The 21,351-nt window shown below is 38.8% G+C and overlaps 1 protein-coding gene across 1 annotated transcript in view; it reads right to left on the bottom strand.

Annotated features, from left to right (window-relative positions):
* The window catches only part of rxrgb (retinoid X receptor, gamma b), a 40,399-nt gene that overhangs the window by 8,032 nt on the left and 11,016 nt on the right, over window positions 1-21,351 (bottom strand). The window contains exons 2-3 of the mRNA XM_089000535.1: window positions 20,947-21,082; window positions 5,696-5,934 (exon numbers count right to left, since the gene is read on the bottom strand). Of these exons, the coding sequence (XP_088856661.1) occupies window positions 5,696-5,934; window positions 20,947-21,007 (300 nt within the window). The 5' untranslated portion in view covers window positions 21,008-21,082. The remainder of the gene's footprint in view (window positions 1-5,695; window positions 5,935-20,946; window positions 21,083-21,351) is intronic.

Consider the following 21,351-nt stretch of genomic DNA (forward strand, 5'->3'; position numbering starts at 1 on the left):
GCTGTATGTTTTTTTTTATTCACTTTTTGCATTTGACAGTTTGGGTTCAATCAATTGTAATTAGCCAGAAAAAAATTGACTTTATGTATTCCTAAATGTATTTTTATGCTGATATAAAATACACTTTTTTTCAAAACTTTTCCTCGCACATTAGTTTTTGAAAATGATTTCTAATTACATTTTTAAATTTAACTGGTAAGAGATTGTGCGCTTTGGTTTTATCACACATTGTGAATGCAATTCTAATCAGACAGAAAAAAATGACTGTGTCCCTAAATGTATCTATTATGCAGATACATTGTCTGAAACTCATGACAAAAAATTAGCGGACACCCGGGCAGACAAATCTGAAAAGTTGCCTGCCCCATTTTTCACAACTTGAAACACAATAAGACGACTAATCGCAAAAAAAAAACAAAAAACAAAACATTGTTGCAAAGTATAAAGGATTTTTTTTTTAAATTAAGGAAGTACGTACCACAAAAGCTCCCCTGCTTAATATATGGTAAATATCCCTTACTGAAGATTTTGCTCCAGTTGTCGTTTGTCGTGATGGTGCAAAATGCAATGTTTGCATTGCGTTGTCTGCTCAAAGCCACGTGGCCTCCTCTTTCTAAGCGGCTTTCAAAACTCTCAAGTACACTTTTCAGTCACGGTATAGTCCGAAGCACGAAACAGGCTTCTGATTGGCTGCCGTGCTGAGTATGCAAATTGCCAAACAAACGCTCGTTTGTAAATTTGCATACTTGGTACCATAAAGTTTTGACTATATTGGATTGGATTTGCCTTTATTAGTCTCGCAGTGGAGAAATTTACATTTCACAGCAGCAAAGTTATGTGTCCCTATATGATTTTTTGATGCTGATATAAAATAACACTTAAAACTTTGTTAACGCAATTATAATTGACCAGATTTTTTAACTTTGTGTCTCTCAATGTATTTTTGATGCTGAAATAAAAAAAATCTCTTTTTGGTAACTTTTCCTAACACGTTAGTTTAAAAAAAAAAGATTTCTATTAACATTTTTAAATGTAATCACATCTTGGATTTCATCCCATATTGTAATTTATAGGTGACGTTTCAGAGAAAAAAAAATCTACCTGTTGCTAAACTAAATCCTGAAATCGTAAATATTGGCCATTAAATTACGATATTGCATATGATATTATAATGAAAACCTGACATGCTCAAGAAAAAAAAAAACGGTGCTAGAACAATACATTTTTTAATGTTTTCATTATCATGATCCCATCCTTTGACCTCATATGCTGACAAGAGACAAGCAGCAGTTTTCTAGTTATTTATTCATTTATTTTTGCTGTTTATGTGTAAACATCTGCATCCCAGCTGGAAACATTGACCGACAAATGCCCTTCTGTCCTATATATATGATGCAGTGTGACATAAAGGACCCACGTTTCAGTCACCTCAGGCTTTTCCTATCACTTATTTACAAACGTGCACTCTCCTCCGATGCTCGCCTAATGGTGGACTCATCCCAGACCTCCGAGGTGGTGACCTTCCGGCTGAGACGAGCAAGCGTGGGATTATTTCCTGTGAGCTTCCCCATATAGCTTGCTCAAAGTCTACATGTGCCCTCAAGGCAAACACTTGTACTTAAATGAGCATCCAGCTCAGCCCCTTTTGCAGCTAGTGCTTTTCAGCACACTTATCCACAGATTTCACTCATAATTAATTTCACCCGTGTACACAATGCTGACGCTAAACGGCTGCTCAGATGCCCATTTGGCTTAAGACATGTAACAACGTGCTTCTAACACAGGCAAGCATCGAGTATTGGATTATTGATGCAGCATACATTCTTTATGTAAACGTGTTGTGAAGAACATACAACACAATACCAATGAATACACAAAAACCCTGCAAAATTTGAAATATATATATATTTAGATACACTATTACATAAACTTGCACGTTGAGATTTGATCGCAGTACATCTTGCCTTATTGGATGATTTTAACAATCATGATAAGGGATTGCCTCACACACAAAGTGTCTTTAATATCCATTCGTTATTAGAGTAACAGCTTTTAAGCATTTGATGGTATGGAGCAATTTTCTATAAATGTTCCTGTTCTTAGGGAATATTGCAATAAAACTTGATTTGAAGACAATTGTGAATTGAATCTATCAGAAAAAAAAATCTAAATTGAAATTTTGACTGAATTCTGCAGTACATTAGTTGATGTTAGTTCAAAATGTCATTAGATGGCCTGCAACTAGCTGGGAGCTCCACATGGCTACAATGAACCGATATTGGACTTGTTGTCATGAACTTGAGTTGACCGGAGAACAAAGAAGGATGTACAGTCCACGATTCCATATGGCACAATGACCAAATGGCTTTGTATTAACCCTGAGTGTCCCTACAGGCATGGATCTATAAAGTCAACAGAACGTACTGTACGTAGAGTATATTGTCTGCAGCGCTGGCCTCTGTGGGGCATGTTTGCGGACGTTCGACAACTTTCTGTGGCCAAGGAAGCTCCATTAGCGTGTTGTCATGGTCATAGTCCATTATACCAAACAGTATAATTGAGAGCAATCTTGGGGAATGTATTTATTTATTTATGTTTACATATTTATTTATTTTCACATATCTATTTATTGAGTCATTTACTTGTTTATTTATCTAAATATTTGTTTGTTTATTCAGTTAGTTAGTTAGTTATGCTTATATTTATAATTTTGATTTATTTAATATACTTTTGTTCTTCTGTAGATATGGGTTTTCATATTATTTTATTTTTCATTTTAAGTTCCAGGACTTAAATGAGAGATAAGATCACCTTTATTTTTCTCACATTGGAGAAATTCCTAATTCCCAACAGCAACGTTCTAAAAGGAAGAGAAAAGGGAAAAAATATGTAGAAAAACTAAATATAGTATATGAGCTGCTGTTAAGTCAGCAACTCTTGCGCTGCTAACTTGTAGAAAAAAGTAATTTTAATGATTTAATAATGGCCTGGTGGTTTTATTTTAAAATTTCGCTACCAGAATTGAACGATTTTTGCTTCAATTTAGTGGATATTGTGCTGCTCCTTATGGCATGCCATGGCCACCAGAGGGCAGTATTATCCAGAGATAGAGACACGCATGAAGAAGAGGTTTCACCACTGATACCTTCCAGTCATAATTCCCAAAAGATAAAAAATGACTTTTGATTGAAGACAAGGCAAGACAAATTGATTTATATAGCATGTTTCATACACAAGGCAACACAATGTGTTATTTAGTTTTTGTTGTTCCTTTGACTTCAAGATGGCGCCGCAAGAGTGACTGCCTTTCCAGCAGCTCCTGTATTTTGTTTTTCTACTTCTTTCTTTCCTTTCCTCTCTTTTCATAATTTTGCTGCTGTGAAATGTAAATGTATCCACTGCAAGACTAATAAAGGTAAATCCAATCCAATCCAACCAATATTATACCATTGTGATACCAACAGTATCTGTAAGCCCATCAATGGTGTTTTGCATTTTTTTAGCATTAAGATAACCTGATTTTAACCACAATATATGGATGTTTTAAGTACCTTAATTTTTTTTATGTTTACTTTGAAAATGAACTCCGCCTAAGTCGGCAATAAACCTCTTTTGCCTCTTTTTTTGAAGAAATGTTCACATCTACCAGGCTGCTGTTGCGGTGAAGTGAGTTAATTGCCACCAAACAGTACTCAATGTACCAAACAGGAATCTTTTTGATTGCAGTCTTAAAGTACCATGTATATCCTTTGTGACAACAGTCCGAAAGGATTTTCTGACACACCTCGTGTACCTGTAGGGTTTGTACATTCCCCCAAAAAGTGCTGTACACATTCAAAACAATCATGTACGGAGCATAAAAACTATTATAAAACTGCACAAGAGAAAGACACAAAAGCTTGAACCGGAGACATAAACAGAGCGAGAGAGAAAATGTGCAATCTTCTTGTACGTGCCTCTCACTCTCTTCTATCTCGCTCTTTCAAGCATTCATTAAAGGGCTAATGGTAGGACTGTGCCGTAAGCCCGCTAACATGACAACAGACACCGGGGTGACCTCAAGGACCGCAAGTTGAAAGGTCACTACGCGGTGAGAATGAGCGATTGGAAGGCCAAGGTATGCGAGTCGAACTGATATGTTTAAACTGCTCAGGGAATAAAAAAAAAAAAAAACCATACGCGTTTAGTGTATACATTATATTATACAGTGATACCTCAGCTTATGAACTCAATTGGTTCCCAGAGAGTGTGTGTAAAGCAAAAAGTGTCTTCCAAACATTAATTTCCCATAGGAAATCATTAAAAATGAGAAATATCTGTTTCCAGGTCCCATAAAACATAATTTTCTACTAAATAAGCCTTAAAACTACACAAAATGTACCATATTTTATGCATAATACATGTGCTATTGTATTGTAATTAAAGAAATAACCTGTACAGTATAATAAAGTTGTTTTATTTACCCTTGTGATGGTTGTTGATGTAGTTGCCTCTTGATGATATCCGAGTGAAGTTACAGTGCTTTCTCTGCAATAATACCCTCACACACTGTCCCCTGCTAGCTGCTTTTCGTTAATCCAGACCAACAAAAGTTTTTCAACCTCTTCTATTGTTTGAGACCGTTGCTTAGACAACACAGAAACACCCTTAGCCACACGTAGCAATGGTCGACTTAGCATACTGGTACTGAGACGATAAGTAACACAAACCCACACCTCGTTTGCGTTTCTCGATGATCTCCTTCTTCTGCTCAACCGTTATTTTGTTTTATGTCCTCTTTGGCTGAACACTAGCCTCTGGTGGGGTCTTTTTCGGTCCCAAAAAAGCAAAAGTATCCACTCAATAGCAAGCAACGTATGAACTCAGAGAAAGGGGGTGTTATGCGGCGAGACAGCAAGCAATTGGAAAGATGATACAAGTTCACTCAGCCAGATCCAGGAAGGATATTTTGAGTTTTCTTTATCAGCTTAATCAGTTTTAGGCAGACCACAAGTAACACTGCTCTCCAGGCTGGCCTTTCTCCCTCTTCTTCCTCCTCGAAGTGACTTCCTCAATCTGGTTTTAAAGGTGGTTCACCTGAGCTTCTGGCCAATCAGGTCCTAGCGGCAATTGGCCATTCCCAGGTGGTTGCAATCACCTTCTCAGAGGCAATTAGTGGTTGCCTGACTGTACTGTTTTGGATGGGGAGAAATGCGCACCGTTCTCCCATCCAAAATCCAGAAAGCAAGAAATTATTGAACATTTCTTTTCGCATCATGACAGGGGGGTGTGGAAAAGTAGTCCGGCAACCACTGTGGCGCTGTTCAGCCGTGTGGTTTGGTGTTCTTCCGCCGAAAGCTAGTGGCCCTCCGTGTGTTTCCCAAAAACTAGTTTGTATGCCAATATTATATTCTCACGCATTTAATGTTCGTAAGGCGAAAAGTTCATTAGCTGTAGCGTTTGTAAGCCGAGGTATCACTGTATTCAGCTGTTGTATTTTGATGGCGAGAACATATTACAGCACATTTCTGACATAATCCAGATTTACTTTGTCTGACACAGTTGAATGCTATATTTAGACTGGTCGGATCGTACTGTCCATGTGATTTGACAGAGATGGCCAAAACTTTTTATTATTCACCCAACAATGACATACAAGTTGATTCTATGTCTTGAGATAACACGAACATCTAAACCACCGCCGGGTCCGCCTTACCTGTGGACTTCCGAGCGGTCCGAAGTTCAAGTTGGGCGTGGACGGCAGTGATACGGAGGGTGAGCCCAAAGACGACGTGATGACGGAGTAAGGTGAGGCTAGGCCGTTCATGTGGGAGCCCATTGAGGACATGGGCGACTGCAAGTGTCTGGAGGTGCTGATGACCGACGGGTGGCCCACCATGCCCATCGGCGAGGTGTGTGGGTGGGAATGAGCCGTGCTCATTGGCCCGGTCGAGTCTGCAAGAGGAGGGAGTGTTCGATTAGGATGTGACATAAGACAATGGGAATCAGTCAAGTGCTATATCATTTTTTTTTTAATTAAACAACACAAATGGATTACATATCACTTGTGAAAGTGTTTATTCAGAAGAAGAATTGTGATGCAGTGCCAATGAACAAATATATAAGAGATCTTCTAGAACAGGGGTGTCAAACTCATTTTTTGCCGCAGGCCACATTGGAGTTCCGGTTTCCTCTCGGGGGCCATTATGAATTTAGGGAAGCCATTAGAATGTTTAATCCGATCCATGTATTTCATACAGGACACACAACAAATTCATTAATAACTAGTTTTCAAATTAGAAGTCAAAAATAATGAATGTTATTGTGGTTTACATACAACAATTTGAAATTGTAGTAATCTTCATGGAATTTCACAAGCTTTCATGGGCCAAATACAATGATGTGGCGGGCCAGATTTGGTCCCCAGGCATGACTTTGATACCTGTGATCTAGTAGATCATTTTTATTCATTTAGCCCAGGGGTCGGCAACCTTTACGACTCAAAGAGCCATTTGGACCCATTTCCCACAGAAAAGAAAACACTGGGAGCCACAAAATCCTTTTGACATTTAAAATGAAGACAACACTGCATCTTTTCATCATCGTTTTTTACCTTTATACGTATATGCATAAACAAACTATAGTGTGTTGCCTTTATGAATCAATGAACTGTTACAGAGAAGCGAAGTTACATTTCTGCACGCAACAAAAACATTTTAAACTCTGAAAAAAAGACGTTGGGTTGAAGATCACTTTCAAATATAATACTCAATGTCTATTTGAAAATAAAAATAATATTTGCAAAATGGCAAATACAATATTTATCACCTGGTTAATGTGATTTCTGCTCCTGCACCTCAGCGCACAGCCTGTGCACATCAGGGCTGTATGACGTTACCTTCATCTTCACACAGGACTGTAAGCTGTCGTCTGTCAGGCGTGAGCGATGTCTGTTTTTAAGGTGAACGAATCTGCACACGTATCATTAAATGTTCTGTTTTCTTCAGATACTTTTCTTTTCTTAGATTTATCCATAGTTGACCGACCTGGGTGTCGAAAAATTCAAGAAATCGTGCGCAATTTGGCGGTTGTGACCGGATATACGTCCACTGTCGATGGTTGTGACGTATATTATGAGGGACAAAAAAATTAATACGTTTTATTCTGTTTATTCTAATCTTCAAAATTACAATTACATTTTAAAAACGAACGAACTAAAATAATATACATTGAATTAAATACTCATTATTTATTTTCTAAAGCCGCAGGGAGTCGCAGCAGGGGGGGTGAAAAAGTCACATGCGGCTGCGGAGCCGCGGGTTGCAGACGCCTGATTTAGCCCATGACTATCCTTCACTCTACAGTATATATATATATATATATATATATATATATATATATATATATATATATATATATATATATATTGTTTTTCGAGAGTAAAAATCTATTAATTTTAAATCTAGTTAAATTAAATTTTGTCACAGGGCTGACCAGCGCTTTATCGGCAGTCCTTGCTAGAAAAACAAAAACCCGAACAAATTCGGGAATGGCACGTCATATGTTCTATTCACAAATAATGGGAATGGCAGGGAATGAATTAATGCATAACTAGTTTTCAAATTTGAAGTCAAAAATAATGACTGTTATTGTGGTTTACATGGGAGAATTTGAAATTTTGGTTCAAACTTTAGCAAGCATTGTGGCATTTCAAAAGTATGACTTGCTTTCGCTGACCGAATAAAATTATGTGGTGGGCCAGATTTGGCCCCCGGGCCTTGACTTTGACACCTGTGTTCTAGAAAGTCGACAACATATATCCACCCATTTCATTTTCTTCACCAATTATCCTCACAAATGTGTTAAGTAAGAGTGTAAAGACAAAACGAACTACAATATGTTGATTTCAAATTGTTTAAAAAAATATTAAGCCATTGTAACGCGACAAGGAAATGAGCACAGAATAATGGGCGGTATTTCCAAGACACTTCTTCTACAACATGCCACACCTTGACAATTTGTTCATATAGCGCCCCTAGTGGTTGGAGGAATAACTGCATATGTGGATTCAGTCTGGCAATGGTGATAATCGAGTGATAAGGATGGCGGTGATAAATGCATGACTAATTATCACAGTCAAAGAAATATTTGGAACCTTTGAAAGAATTATGACTTTTTTACATAAGAACAAATTAAAATATAAGACAAAGATAAATACAATACAATGGGTTGATGCCCCACTCCCCCCCCCAAAAAAAATCTCAAAAAAGAAACTTGCCATTTTTTTCCCTTTTGTTACATCTGTTAAATGAATTCTACAGAAGAAATATTGGACAGCAGGCAAATATTCTGCTACAATCCATATCTTTATTGTTGTTAAGCTTTAATAGACCATATAATAAAAATATAATAAATAAAGTCAAAAACAAAAAGCGTTTTTTTTTTCATCTGTAAATTCAATTTATAGGAATTTTATTCAGAAAAATAGCAGAATCTAAATTGGCCTAAATTTTATCTTTACCATCTTGGTACAGCAACATAAATCAATAAAAAAAAATGATATGCAAAAAAAAAAAAAATATATGAAATGCACCTTGTTTGGTTTGCTTCACTTGCTGCAGTTTCATCATTATAGTCTTTTTGTCTCATTTTTTTTCATCTATTCAAATATATGAATTCCAAAATCACATTTATCATTGTTCCATGCTATGACTTTAATCCCAAACACTGCATGAAATGATATTCGTATCAACAACTGACCAGAGTGAGGCCTTCCCGACTTTGCTGCCAGAATGCTGACCTTGCTTTGGATCTATTGATGTGAACTGACATGCTGGCATTTGCATAGATGACCTACTTAGAAAATCTGTCACTCAACAGAGTAACGGGATGCACTGTGTGTGTAATTTCATGCATGTTCCATAGCTCTGAGGTCATTTGTTTCTCCCCAACTTCAATTGCGTCAAATACAGACACGTGCATTCAACGGGTGCGTGCCACCATCCACAGGCAAGCACCCGGTAATAATGTCATGTACTTCTCTCGCGCTAATGTCTATGACTCAAATAACTCTTTTTTTTGGGGGGTGGGGGCGCGGGGTGAAATGTGACATTGACGAAGGAAGTGATACAAATGTCATGTGAGTGCGATAGCATGCAAGCTAGGACAAATGACAAGGCGGTTATTAGATTCTGACAAAGTGATTTAAAGCAATCTTGGTAACTTTGCATCATCTGCACAGCAGATGAAATTCACAATAATAATAATAATAATAATAATAATAATAATACATTTCATTTATAAGCGCCTTTCAAAACTCTCAACGTCACTTTACAGTCACAGGTTAAGTTTTTCTGTGTATGTGCAGCAGCAGCAGCCACACGCGCCAATAATTCCCTATTTGCGATGAAGAGTGAAAATCTGAGACACACAACTTCCCCCAAAAAAATGTATTGCTGATATGAAGCCTTCACGGGCAGCGGTTACTTGCCACGTTATTATGTTATCAAGTTTCAGAGTGGATGATACTGTAGGTTTAATCGCTTAATCCATAACGATAACCCAAAAGCAGAAAAGAAGTGGAAAACCTACATGTACCATAAATAATTTCGTATTCATCTGACAACATTCACATTAAATGTGTCAGAAAAGCGGGTAACCACATTTTCAAATACTTCCATTAACTCATTCACTGCCAGGCATGCAAAAATATGTCCGCTCCAATGCCAGGGTTTTTGTCACTGTCAATTGAATTCCAGGACCCACAGAATATTGAGTTTTAGGACGACATAAACATTCAGTACAGTGTTAGAAACCTTGGACTCTGCTTTCATCAGAAAAAAAAGAGTTAATTCCTAAATTATATTGGTCTGGAGTTATATGAGCTTGAACTGAGGGTTGCTGTCTAAAATATAATGCATTACATACATAGAATAATAACATTTAATTTATAAGCGCCTTTCAAAACTCTCAAAGTCACTTTACAGATTGGTTTATATAGCGCTTAAACAACAGCTGAAGCTGGAACAAAGCACGAACATGGAAAAACAGAAAATGCTGCCCCCTTCAGGAAAAGAAAAAACATTGCCAGAGGCCATGGCCAGCGCTTTATCGGCACTCAAGCATGAAAAAACAAAACCCGGTCTACGTCATATTTTTAATTCCCAAATAAATTTGTGAATGGCACGAATGAGTTAATAACCCTGGCTAAACTTAGCTCTCGCCCAAAAAAACAAAGATTGAAAACAGTTACAATGTTTGTATTATTTTGAATTCTGTTATTAGTAAATATTTATCAATTATAAAATTAAAGTGAATTATTTTATTTTGAAAAACAGAGATGCATTTATTTATTATATATTTATACATTTATATATTATATAGGATTATTTATTAGAATGTATTTGTTTATTATTTATTTTTCTTACTGGCATTTTCAGGAACTAGTCAAAGTCAAAAGTCAAAGTCATCTTAATTGTCAAATATGCTAATATGCATGACATACAGCACAGATGAAATTACTGTCCTGTTCGGACCCAGCGTGCAATGCACTTATATATAACTAGCTTGGTAAATTGTTATTTAATAACAAAACGGATGTCGGTGGCAGCGGAAAATGTGATCAGCAGGATTGGTCTCTGTATCAGTTCCGTAAAAGACTGCTGACATGTGTGTGACACCCCAACAATGTACACTCGCACACTTTCACTCACCCGCCCCGTGATATCTACTAATAATCCAGAGCGGTCACTCTGTCCCTTTTACATTATGTGCTGTCAGCAATAAATCAGTCCTCCTGAATTTAGCTTCTGGCATATATCAAAGTATTGTGTAAATTCGGGGCATGAATTCACTCACTCCTTTACTGTGTTCTACAGAACAGATGTTGTGCAACTTCCTGTTTAGTACAGAAGCTACTGCTTCCATCCACTCACTTAGCACTCACTCCCACGTATGCCCTAAGTGATCCCTGCAAGGCAAATATGTATTCCCTCTTAGATGACAGACAACAAAATTGCTCCAATGCATATGAAACTCGAACAATTGCAACAAAAGGCATGATGTACAGTAATTCGATGCGAGCCGAAGCGCAGTCATTAGTGCAAAATGATTATATAATGGAGTTTACTGTTCTGTCTTCATTCTCCAGAATGATGTTTTTCTTTGTGTGCATGACAAATTCTCGTAAGGACTTGTAAAAATTGAATCTATTTTGGAAGTACTGAGTCGGAGAAAATTTGGGAACACGCTCTCACATGCATCAGTATCCTTTGAGACCAGTTAGGATAAGATAGAGTGGTGTGTGTGGATTTTAAAAGTGCCCTTCAGTCCAGTTTTCATAATAACGGTCATCAAGTCCCATCCCAATGGGCGGCGGTGGAATTTGCCGCAGATTTCCAACAACTGCAGAAATAAGGGCACGGTACTGAATATTACTTATAAATGTAGTTTGGGCAAGTTTAACACTTAACGTAAAAGTCCTACAAGGTACTGTAGCTTAACTCACTTCACTGCCAGACCATGTGCAAAAATGTGTCCACTGCAGTGCCAGGGTTTTTGTCATTGTCACTCAAATTCCAGGACCTACAGAACATTGAGTTTGAAAACTACATAAACATTCAATGGAGCGTAAGAAACCTTAAGCGCTCTTCTTTCATCATATTGGTTTATATAGCGCATGAACAACAGCTGAAGCTGTAACAAACTGCTAACATGGAAAAAGGGAAATGTTGCCCCCTTGTGGAATGAAAAAATATTGCCAGAGGCCATGGACAGCGCTTTATCGGCAACCAAACAAGAAAGAAGAAAACCTGAATAAATTCGGGAATGGTGCTCTACGTCATAGTTTCAATTCCAGAATAAATTCGGGAATGGAAGCGAATAAGTTAATGAATAACTAGTTTTCAAATTTTAGGTCAAAAATAATGACCGTTATTGTGGGACAATTTGAAATTTTGGGTCAAACCTTAGCAATCATCATGGAATTTCACAAGTTTGATTTGCGTTTGTGGGGCGAATAAAATGATGAGTCGGGCCATATTTGGCTCCCGGGACTCGGCATTGACACCCATGGGTTAATTCCTACAAATGTCCTCAAAGGAATCATTTCATCCAAACAAAACATCTTACATTCTATTCATCCTGCCTCGCGCATCTCGCAAAAGATCCTTTTTCAAATATTGAGGACATGCACGCACGCATCTTATGAAACCGTCCGATCCTGATCCATTCCATTGATTCTTGTCTGCTGGACTCAGGCCAAGCCGATATATTGCTATGAGGACGCAGTCATCTATTTGAGAGCAAACAGAGGAGACCAGTGAAGGCCACCCGTTAAAACGCAAACCAAAGGTCAACTCTTGCCAAACTCCTGAACCATGTTCAAAAGAAATCCTATTTGCGGGCCCAGCTGACATGGATCATTCCCGGAAACCAAATAAAGGATAACTGTTAGCCTTCAAATACGTATGCCGATGGTAAACATGGAAGAGGATTCCCCAAAATCTATTCCGACGATGCCAAAAATTGTAAATAAAACGATCAAATAATCGTCATTTAACGTCGATGACAATGGTCTCTGACGATGGTCTCTGACCATCTTCTGGTTCTGCAGTACGGATGCTACAATTTATTCAGGGCAATCTGCTACAATTCTTTAAATACTATTTTCACTATAACAGTTTTTTTAAATTTGGTTTTGGAATCTACTTTCACCCACCAAAGAATTACAAAATGTACGCAGTAAAGTGCTGATAATTTTGTGCGATTGGGACTGAGCCCCACCCTGAATATAATTACCTACATTAACTCCTTCATACCATTCACAAAAAAAATCGTGAATAGAAAATATGATGTAGAGCGCGATTCCCGAATGTGTTGTTTTTTTTTTTTTTTTTTCAATTGTTTTGGTGCCTATAAAGCACTAGCCATGGCCTCTGGTCATGTATTTTCAATTCCACAAGGAGGCAGTATTTCCCTTTTTCCCATGTTAGCGCTTTGTTCCAGCTTCAGCTGTTGTTTAAGCACTATATAAACCAATATGTATGTCTTGCATTGTATTTTGGACAGGCACCATCATTTCAAGCTCACATAACTCCAGACACATATCATTTCAAAATTAACTCTTTTTTTCTGATGAAAGAAGAGAGTCTATGCTTTCTAACGCTGCATTGGATTTTTATGTAGTTCGAAAACTCAATATTCTGTGGATCCTGGAATTTGAGTGAATAAAAACCCTGGCACTGGAGTGGACACGTTTTTGCATATCTTCTGGCAGTGAATGAGTTAATAGTTTAGTCACCGCAAGACGTCTTGCCTTGCTGGAGAAACAAAACAATGGCTTCAGAATGGGAGAATATGCTTTCTTGTTACTCGTCCAATTATGAATATGATTCAAAAAGTTCTGAAGAGGAAAGCATACATGTTTGCAATCGATTAAATATGGGGGCGTGAAATGTAGCAAAAAAAGAGGCAGAAAATGGCGACAAAGCTCCTGTAAGGAATTAATCAACCCGTTTCCACAGGCTGATTAATTCCTTACATGGAGCTTTGTCGCCCTCTTCTGCCTCTTTTTTGGTTCTACACAAAGTTTTCAGACCAGCCAAGTACAGCCAAATACATTGACGTGATGAAAGGACTGCTACAATGTGTCCTTTTTGAAGTCAAGGGCGTTCCTTTAGTGATGTAGTGTGAGGACTCGTCACCAACTCATTAACTAGACTTCCGGAATATTCAGCGCGAGTCTTATAACGTAAGATATAGCCCTATGCGACGGAATCTTTGTAAAATACGCTCAGTAGAAGTAATTTGAAGCCATTTTACAAATTATGGACACAACTTGTCCGGAGACGTCGGTTGTCCTTTAATACAAGTGGATAGGGGGACACTGCAACTAGATTTTCTTTTCTTAAGTGGAACAATTGGATTTGAATGTATTGAGATCTTTAACATCATAAGCAATTTGCAGATGTTTATGAACACTCTTAAAAAAATATTGGGTGAGGGGGGGCAAGACATCCAGCTGATATGGATGATGCAACAGGTTGAACAAAACATCCCCCTGGTTGAAAACCCCTCTAAATCCCTCATTGTTAATTACACCGGTAGCTGGATAGAGCGCTTCACCGTGCTGTAATTCAATAAGATCGCAGCCCACTAACTAATCATATCCCCTCTACGGAGAACAGTGTGGGAGTGGGCTCGTTGATGGGAGGGTCGCGACAGATTGACTCCAAAACAACACGTGCCTTAATAAATACCAGATTAGCTCTTAGGGGAGAGACGGATCTTAAACTTCCCATCTGTTCGATACCTATTTATGCATGTCTGGCTGCTGTTTGCACATGCCGATTGCAGCGTGTGCGCATATCTGTCATCGACCAAAAGGACAGAGAGCAGAACGAACCCTACAGTCATCAGGCAGACTGTCTGCAGAGCTCGTTACCTTGAACGCACATAGTAATGTAATTAACAAGTCGCCTAACCGTGAGGTCTGCGCTGCATCCAAAGTTGGGGAAAGACACAGATCGCTCAACCCCAGCATACAAGTGGAAAAATCACAACCCGGGCGAAACATTAATTTCTTTGCTAAATGAGGTTGATGCCTGATCAATTGTGTCACTAAATCCTCTTATCCCCGGGTAAGTATGTGCAGCTCAGCAGGCCAGCTGTCAAGAAGGTGGGGAGGCCGAAGAGGAGCGGGAGGAGGGGATGGAGGCAGGATAGCAAGAGAGAGATAGACAGATTGATGGATGGCGGGGGCAACATCCTGCATGGAATCTGCCCCCCGCCCCCCCACAAAAACCACCCCTACAGAAAAAAACTAACATTATCCTCCAAACACATATAATCTCTCAGTCTGGGAAAGAACAGCCGACTATCAATTGAGACGCTTCTGTCGTGTGTATATGGATCAATAAACTACACATAAAACGGATTGATATATAAATGCAATTTATTCAACATTTTACGTAAAAACTTGAGCGATTGAGTTTGACGGTATTTCGAGGTATGGGAGCATCTCTCATTGCATATTCAAAACTCCTATTTTAGTGTGCAAAGGGCGTCTGTTGAGGAATAATACCATCCGGAGACAAGAGCGAAGTCTACAGTATACTGTAGACTAAACAACTTCATGGCGTGATAATCAATAACCAATTCTACTTGATTGACATAATCCAGAACGATCAATGAGATTATGATTATGTCTGTTCAGAGTTAAATTTGAAATAATCCGCTTTATCCTCATAAGGGTCGCTGGAGCCTAGCCCAGCTGTCTTCAGGCAGTAGGTTGGGGACACCCTGAACTGGTTTCCAGGCAATCGCAGTGTACAGAGAGGCAAACAACCATTCGCTCACATACATAGGCACATTTTGTAGTGTTCAATCAGCCTGTTATGCATGTTTTTGGAATGTCGGAGGAAACCGGAGTACCCGCAGAAAACCCACACAGGCCCGGGGAGAACATGCAAAATCCACACAGGAAGGCCGGAGCCGCGATCGAACCCATGACCCCTGCACTGTGCGGTTGAAGCGCTAACCACTGGCCCAGCAGGCCGCTGAAATATAAGAATGCGAGATAAATGGATTGTTGAGATCACGAGATTGGCTTTCTCTTCACTCACACACTCGTCGGTAAGATCGAGCCTTATCTTTGCACTCTGGGTCACTATGCATTGCAACCTGGGCACCCTTTTTATTAACTCATTCACTGCCATTCACAAATTCATTCAGGAATTGAAAATATGACGTAGAGCGCCATTCACGAATTTGTTTGGGTTTGGTTTTTTCATGCTTGGGTGCTGATAAAGCGCTGTCCGTGGCCTCTGGCAATGATTTTTCTTATCCACAAGGGGGCAACATTTCCATTCTTTTCCATGTTAGCGCTTGATTCCAAATCAGCATTTGTTAAAGCGCAATCTAAACCAATATGTATGTATTGCATTGTATTTTGGACAGTCGCCCTCATTTCAAGCTCATGTAACTCCAGACCCATGTAATTAAGGAATTAACTTGTTTTTCTGATATAATGATATTCTGATATAATTTAGGAATTAACTATTTTTTTTCTGATGAAAGAAGAGAGTCTAAGGTTTCTAAAACTTTATTAAATGTTTATGTAGTCCTAATCCAAAAACCCTGGCGTTGGAGTGGACACATTTTTGCACGTCTGGCAGTGAATGAGTTAACAACTGGAAATCCGCGATAAATAAGAATATTCACTTCATTCATCCCAATGAAGAATCAAAAAAAGATCAAAGTTGAAAATGATGGGAAAATATCAAACACTCAAATGTTATTTCTCCAAAATGTGTTTTTCCTTCCACCATACGGCTGTAAAAAGTGAACACAAACAACTTGCACCAGTGAACTCCTTTGAACCCGAAGTTCTGCCCCGTGGTGAACTCTTGAGTGAACACACAAACTTTCCCTGAAAAGATGATGAATGACCTCTGCTCCATTTTCGACAACAGTTAAACCCTTTTTTCGGTGTCTGTTGGGTGCAATAATGGATCATTTCAGTACGCTAATGGAGTTTCAAAAAAATAAAGTATGTACATTGTCCCGCATATAGACATACGTTGCTGCTCCCGCCTCCCATTTTATATACAGACCTGCGAAAATATTACAGATAGTGGAAAAAAAAGCTGAAAAAAGTAGAGTATAATTAATGAATTAAAGGATAGAAAAACTAGAGCGTCTTTTTGGCTAAGTGACGATGTACATCTCTCTATGTGCAATGTGCCGTCACTGCCATTCCCAAATTTATTTGGGAATTACCTTTTGAACAGCCGCCCCAACTTTCAATGCAGATGACTCTACAACCAAGTAAGATCGAAATAAACTTTGTTTCTGATGAAAGAAGAGAGTCTACGGTTTCTTATGCTGCATTGAATGTTTATGTAGTCCTAAAACTCGATATTCTGTTGGGTCCTGCAATTTGAGTGACAATGACAAAAACGCTGGCACTGGAGTGGGCACATTTTTGCACATTGTCTGGCAGTGGATGAGTTAAATGAAAACTAAATCGAAGCATTGAAAAAAGACAAAGAAAACTTACTAACTCATTCATTGCCAGACAAAAATGTGTCCAATCCAGTGCCAGGGTTTTTTGTCATTGTCACTCAAATTCCGGGACCCACAGAATATGGAGTTTTAGGACTACATCAACATTCAATACAGTGTTAGAAACCTTAGACTCTCTTCCTTCACCAGAAAAAAAGAGTTAATTCCTAATTTATATAGGTCTGGAGTTATATGAGCTTGAAATGGGGGCAGCTGTCCAAAACACAATGCAATACTGCAATGCAATGCAAAACTATATTGGTTTATATTGCGCTTTAACAACAGCTGAAGCGGGAACAAAGCGCTAACATGGAAAAAAGGGAAATGTCGCCCCCTTGTGGAAAAAAAAAACATTGCCAGAGGCCATGGCCAGGGCTTTATCGGCACCCAAGCATGAAAAAATAAAACCCGAACAAATTCAGGAATGGAGCTCTACGTCATATTTTCAATTCCCGAATAAATTTGTGATTGGCAGTGAATGAGTTCAAAAAAAAGCATCTAAAAATACATAAACATAACGATGATATACAGAAACAAGGGATCAAACACACATCCACATGCACACTCACTCACAAACATACACACCTAGGGTGACCTGACCTCTAGACCTTGTGACCTGAAGTAAAACATTGAGGTTTTTCTAATGAATAACATAAAAAAATACAACAAAAAAACTAATAAAGCTGACAGTACTGAAAATGAAACAATGAAACAATGAAACTGAAACAGCCCGTGTTAAGTTCACAAGTTGAATCCTTTGCATAATTTTAAACCATCACAACTCCGCCTTGTACTCGCGACATTGGATTGTGGCGCAACACGTGAAATGAGTCCAATTGTCATTAGTTGAAACAAGCTAACGACATGACTGTCGAACAGCTGACGTGCATGTGATTTCGGGCTGCATTGTAAAATGATTTGAGCAACATGTCGGAATTTACAGAAACAGTTGTTGTGCCCTGTTACACGCCCCCCTATGGCGCAAACCTCATTAGACTGTGAACTATTTTGTAGCATGTGATGTTCCATTTATTGTCCTGGGACGATAAATACTGAAGATTGTCGTGATAGAACATAAAGCCTGCTTTCGTTTCACTGTTTTGTACAAAGGTTAGAATTAATGAACCGACATTCTCAGCTCCGGCGTGTTGCCTAATTGAGCGTTTTATGATAATGCTGTGGTTTCACGTTTCAGTTGAGCTATTTGCAGATATTGACTAAGATAGACGCAAATCTATGAAGCCTTTGCAGCTGGGCGGGATACATCCATCTACAAAATGGCTTCTTTTAAATCATCCATTCATCAAATGTTCAATGTCGAGACAAAACAAGAAAAGTAATAAATTTACTCAAACTATGTTCAATATTTGGATCAAACTACCATGACAGAGACCATTCGTATCCATCTTTTTTAATTCATTGACTGCCATTTCCGAATGTATTTGGGAATTGAAAATGGGACCTGGAGCGACATTCCAGAATTTGTTCGAGTTTCGGTTTAGCGCTCGATAAAGCGCTGGTCATGGCCTCTGGCAATGTTTTTCCCTTCCACAAGGGGCAGCATTTCTCTTTTTTCCATGTTAGCGCTTTGTTCCAGCTTCAGCTGTTATTAAAGCGCGATATAAACAAATATGGATGTATTGCGTTGTATTTCGGCCCCATTTCGAACTCCCATAACTCCAGAGCCATATAATTTAGGAATGTTTATGTAATCCCAAAACTCAATATTCTGTGGGTCCTGGAATTTGAGTGAAAATGACAAAAACCCTGGCACTGGAGTGGACACACTTTTACACATTTGGCAGTGAATGAGTTAAATACAGTATTTTGGTCTGACAACAATGATGTATTATTGCCTAGGCAAAATAAGGGTTATTTTGTTTTTCTGCCGTTCGGTTGAGTGGTGTATTTCATTTTTAAGTCACTGTGTGAAGAAACAAAGTCAAAACCCACTTGTTTAAAATTGCTTTAAATGTATAGTTCTATCTGCTATTTCATTATGTATCATTTTACTTATGGTTTTATTGTTATGTGCTTTGTTTTGTTGTTTTTATTGTAAAGTGTCCTTGGGTGTTTTGAAAGGCGCTTGAAATAAAATGTATTATTATTATTATTATTATTATTATGTTGTTGTATTATGTTATGATAGCTACGCACAATCACTACATTAGCCCCAATATAACAGAAGAGATGCTTTCTTTTCTTTATTTAATTTTTGTTTGTTTCATGGTACACATGGTCGTACAATAGCAGGAGGAGCAAGCGGCCACTACATTAGCCTCATATTACCAATTTCTACTTTGGCCTTCCTGTCCTTTGTAGCGTGAGCATTTTGTTAGCACTAGCATGGATTTTCTCCATTGGATCATGTTTCTTCCCACAATCCAAAAACTAAAATGTTGAATTCGTTCAAGACTCTTAGTTGTCCATATGTGTAAATGTGAGTGTACATAAACATGTTGACTGCACTTCTTAAGCGAGTATTTTTGATAGAGTGTAAGTGGAGAAACAATGGCTTACAGGGAAAAAACTGACATGAATACAATGGCTTTTTCAAGGACACTGATAGTACAGAGCACAACGGACACACAAGCACAGATGCCCGATAGCTGGCCGAGTACAGCATGTGAGCCCGGGAGCTCACTTCAACACCTCCCAAACCTCCTTCAAACACAGGAAGGAGGAAAAGCAGAAAACCAGAGCAAGCGCTGACGGAAGGATGCAGGCTGACGGACGGCAGATGCGAACGGCAAGGGAAAGCAGGATGGAGAGGGCTAATAGGAAAGGAAGCGGGTTGAGAGACAAACAGATAGTGAAGGACGAAGCCACATATGCTGAAGACCAGCGGGGGTTCCCCATGATTGAGAACACCAATGAACATTTCATTTAAACATCCATTATTTTTTTTTTGCCCGCTTCTTCCAAGCTAACTGTAGCGAGAGGCATGTTACACCCTGAACTGGTCGTCAGATAATCACAGGGCACATATTGCCAAGAAATAATTTCAACTCACATTCATTCATACCTACTAATTAACGCATTCACTGCCAGACGATGTACAAAAAAAATTTGTCCACTCCAGTGCCAGGGTTTTTGTCATTGTCACTCGAATTCCAGGACAGACTTGAGTTTTAGGACTATATAAACATTCAATGCAGCGTAAGAAACCTTACACTATTTTCTTTCATAATGACTACATTTAATTTTAATGACTAAATTATATGGGTCTGGAGTTATATGATCTTGAAATGAGGGCAGCTGTCCAAAATACAATTTAATACATACATATTGGTTTATGTAGCGCTTTAACCGGAATATATGGTGCGGGAAGAACATGAAAACTCCACACCGGGAAGCCAGAGCAGGGATTTGTACCTCCAACCTCTACTGTGATGCAGGTATGCAAGCCACTCATCCACTATAGCTGACTTTGAGAAAACTCTGAGCAAATGCTATGTTTTGCAAACAATATCATATTTCAATCTGAAAGTTTGGCCCTTGAAAATCATACAAATAAATAAAGGAAAGAATATACGTAAATAAGATACAAATTTAACTATTTAAATCTCATTATAATAATATCAATGAACAGTATATCTATTTTCATCTTGAAATGACCAAATATGGTTCCCAGCTCTGTAAAAGACGACATATCCCCTCATTTTCTGTGTAATCCACCCACTGCTAAGAACCACACATGATATGCACAGAAAGTTTCAAGCCTGGGAAGATGAGTTTCATAAAGAGCGTCCCGGGATTAGAGGTATTACCATAATGCATCCGTTAGTGATATTTAACGATGCATGGGGGGGAAAAAGTGGAAAAAAAAAATCTAATAAAAACACAAAACTGACCGTGATCTACTTCCGGTTATTCCTTAAAAGGATGTAGTCGACTACTCACAGTGAGCATAACACAGTTCTCTCGCGGTGCCACCTCCGGCTGATGCCGCAGGTTGCCACATGCCTTCAGGTGCGAGCTGGCAGGATGCCAGCCGCTGTCCCGGGCGTCCGACTTGAGTGATGGTGCGCTTGACAAACTAAAAAAAAAACAATGAGGCAGAAACTCCGCATGCGTTCTACTTTCTAGGAATGGTGAGGAGGACGACGTGGGAAGGGGGGTGCTGGGGATTCCAGAGGAGAGCAAGAAGAGGCGGAGTCCGTCAACCCCCGGTTACAAGATTAGCCAGATTATCCACCCCGAGAGATCAACGCCATAGGAACTGTTTGCTGTGACTGATGACACAAATCAGCTCTTCAACAGACTACTCAACTCGTGTCTCGCTATACCTCAGGCTGTGACTAAAAC

The sequence above is a fragment of the Hippocampus bargibanti genome, linkage group LG07 (assembly GCF_051943395.1).
Source record: "Hippocampus bargibanti isolate YZ-2025 linkage group LG07, ASM5194339v1, whole genome shotgun sequence".
Classification (NCBI taxonomy): domain Eukaryota; kingdom Metazoa; phylum Chordata; class Actinopteri; order Syngnathiformes; family Syngnathidae; genus Hippocampus; species Hippocampus bargibanti.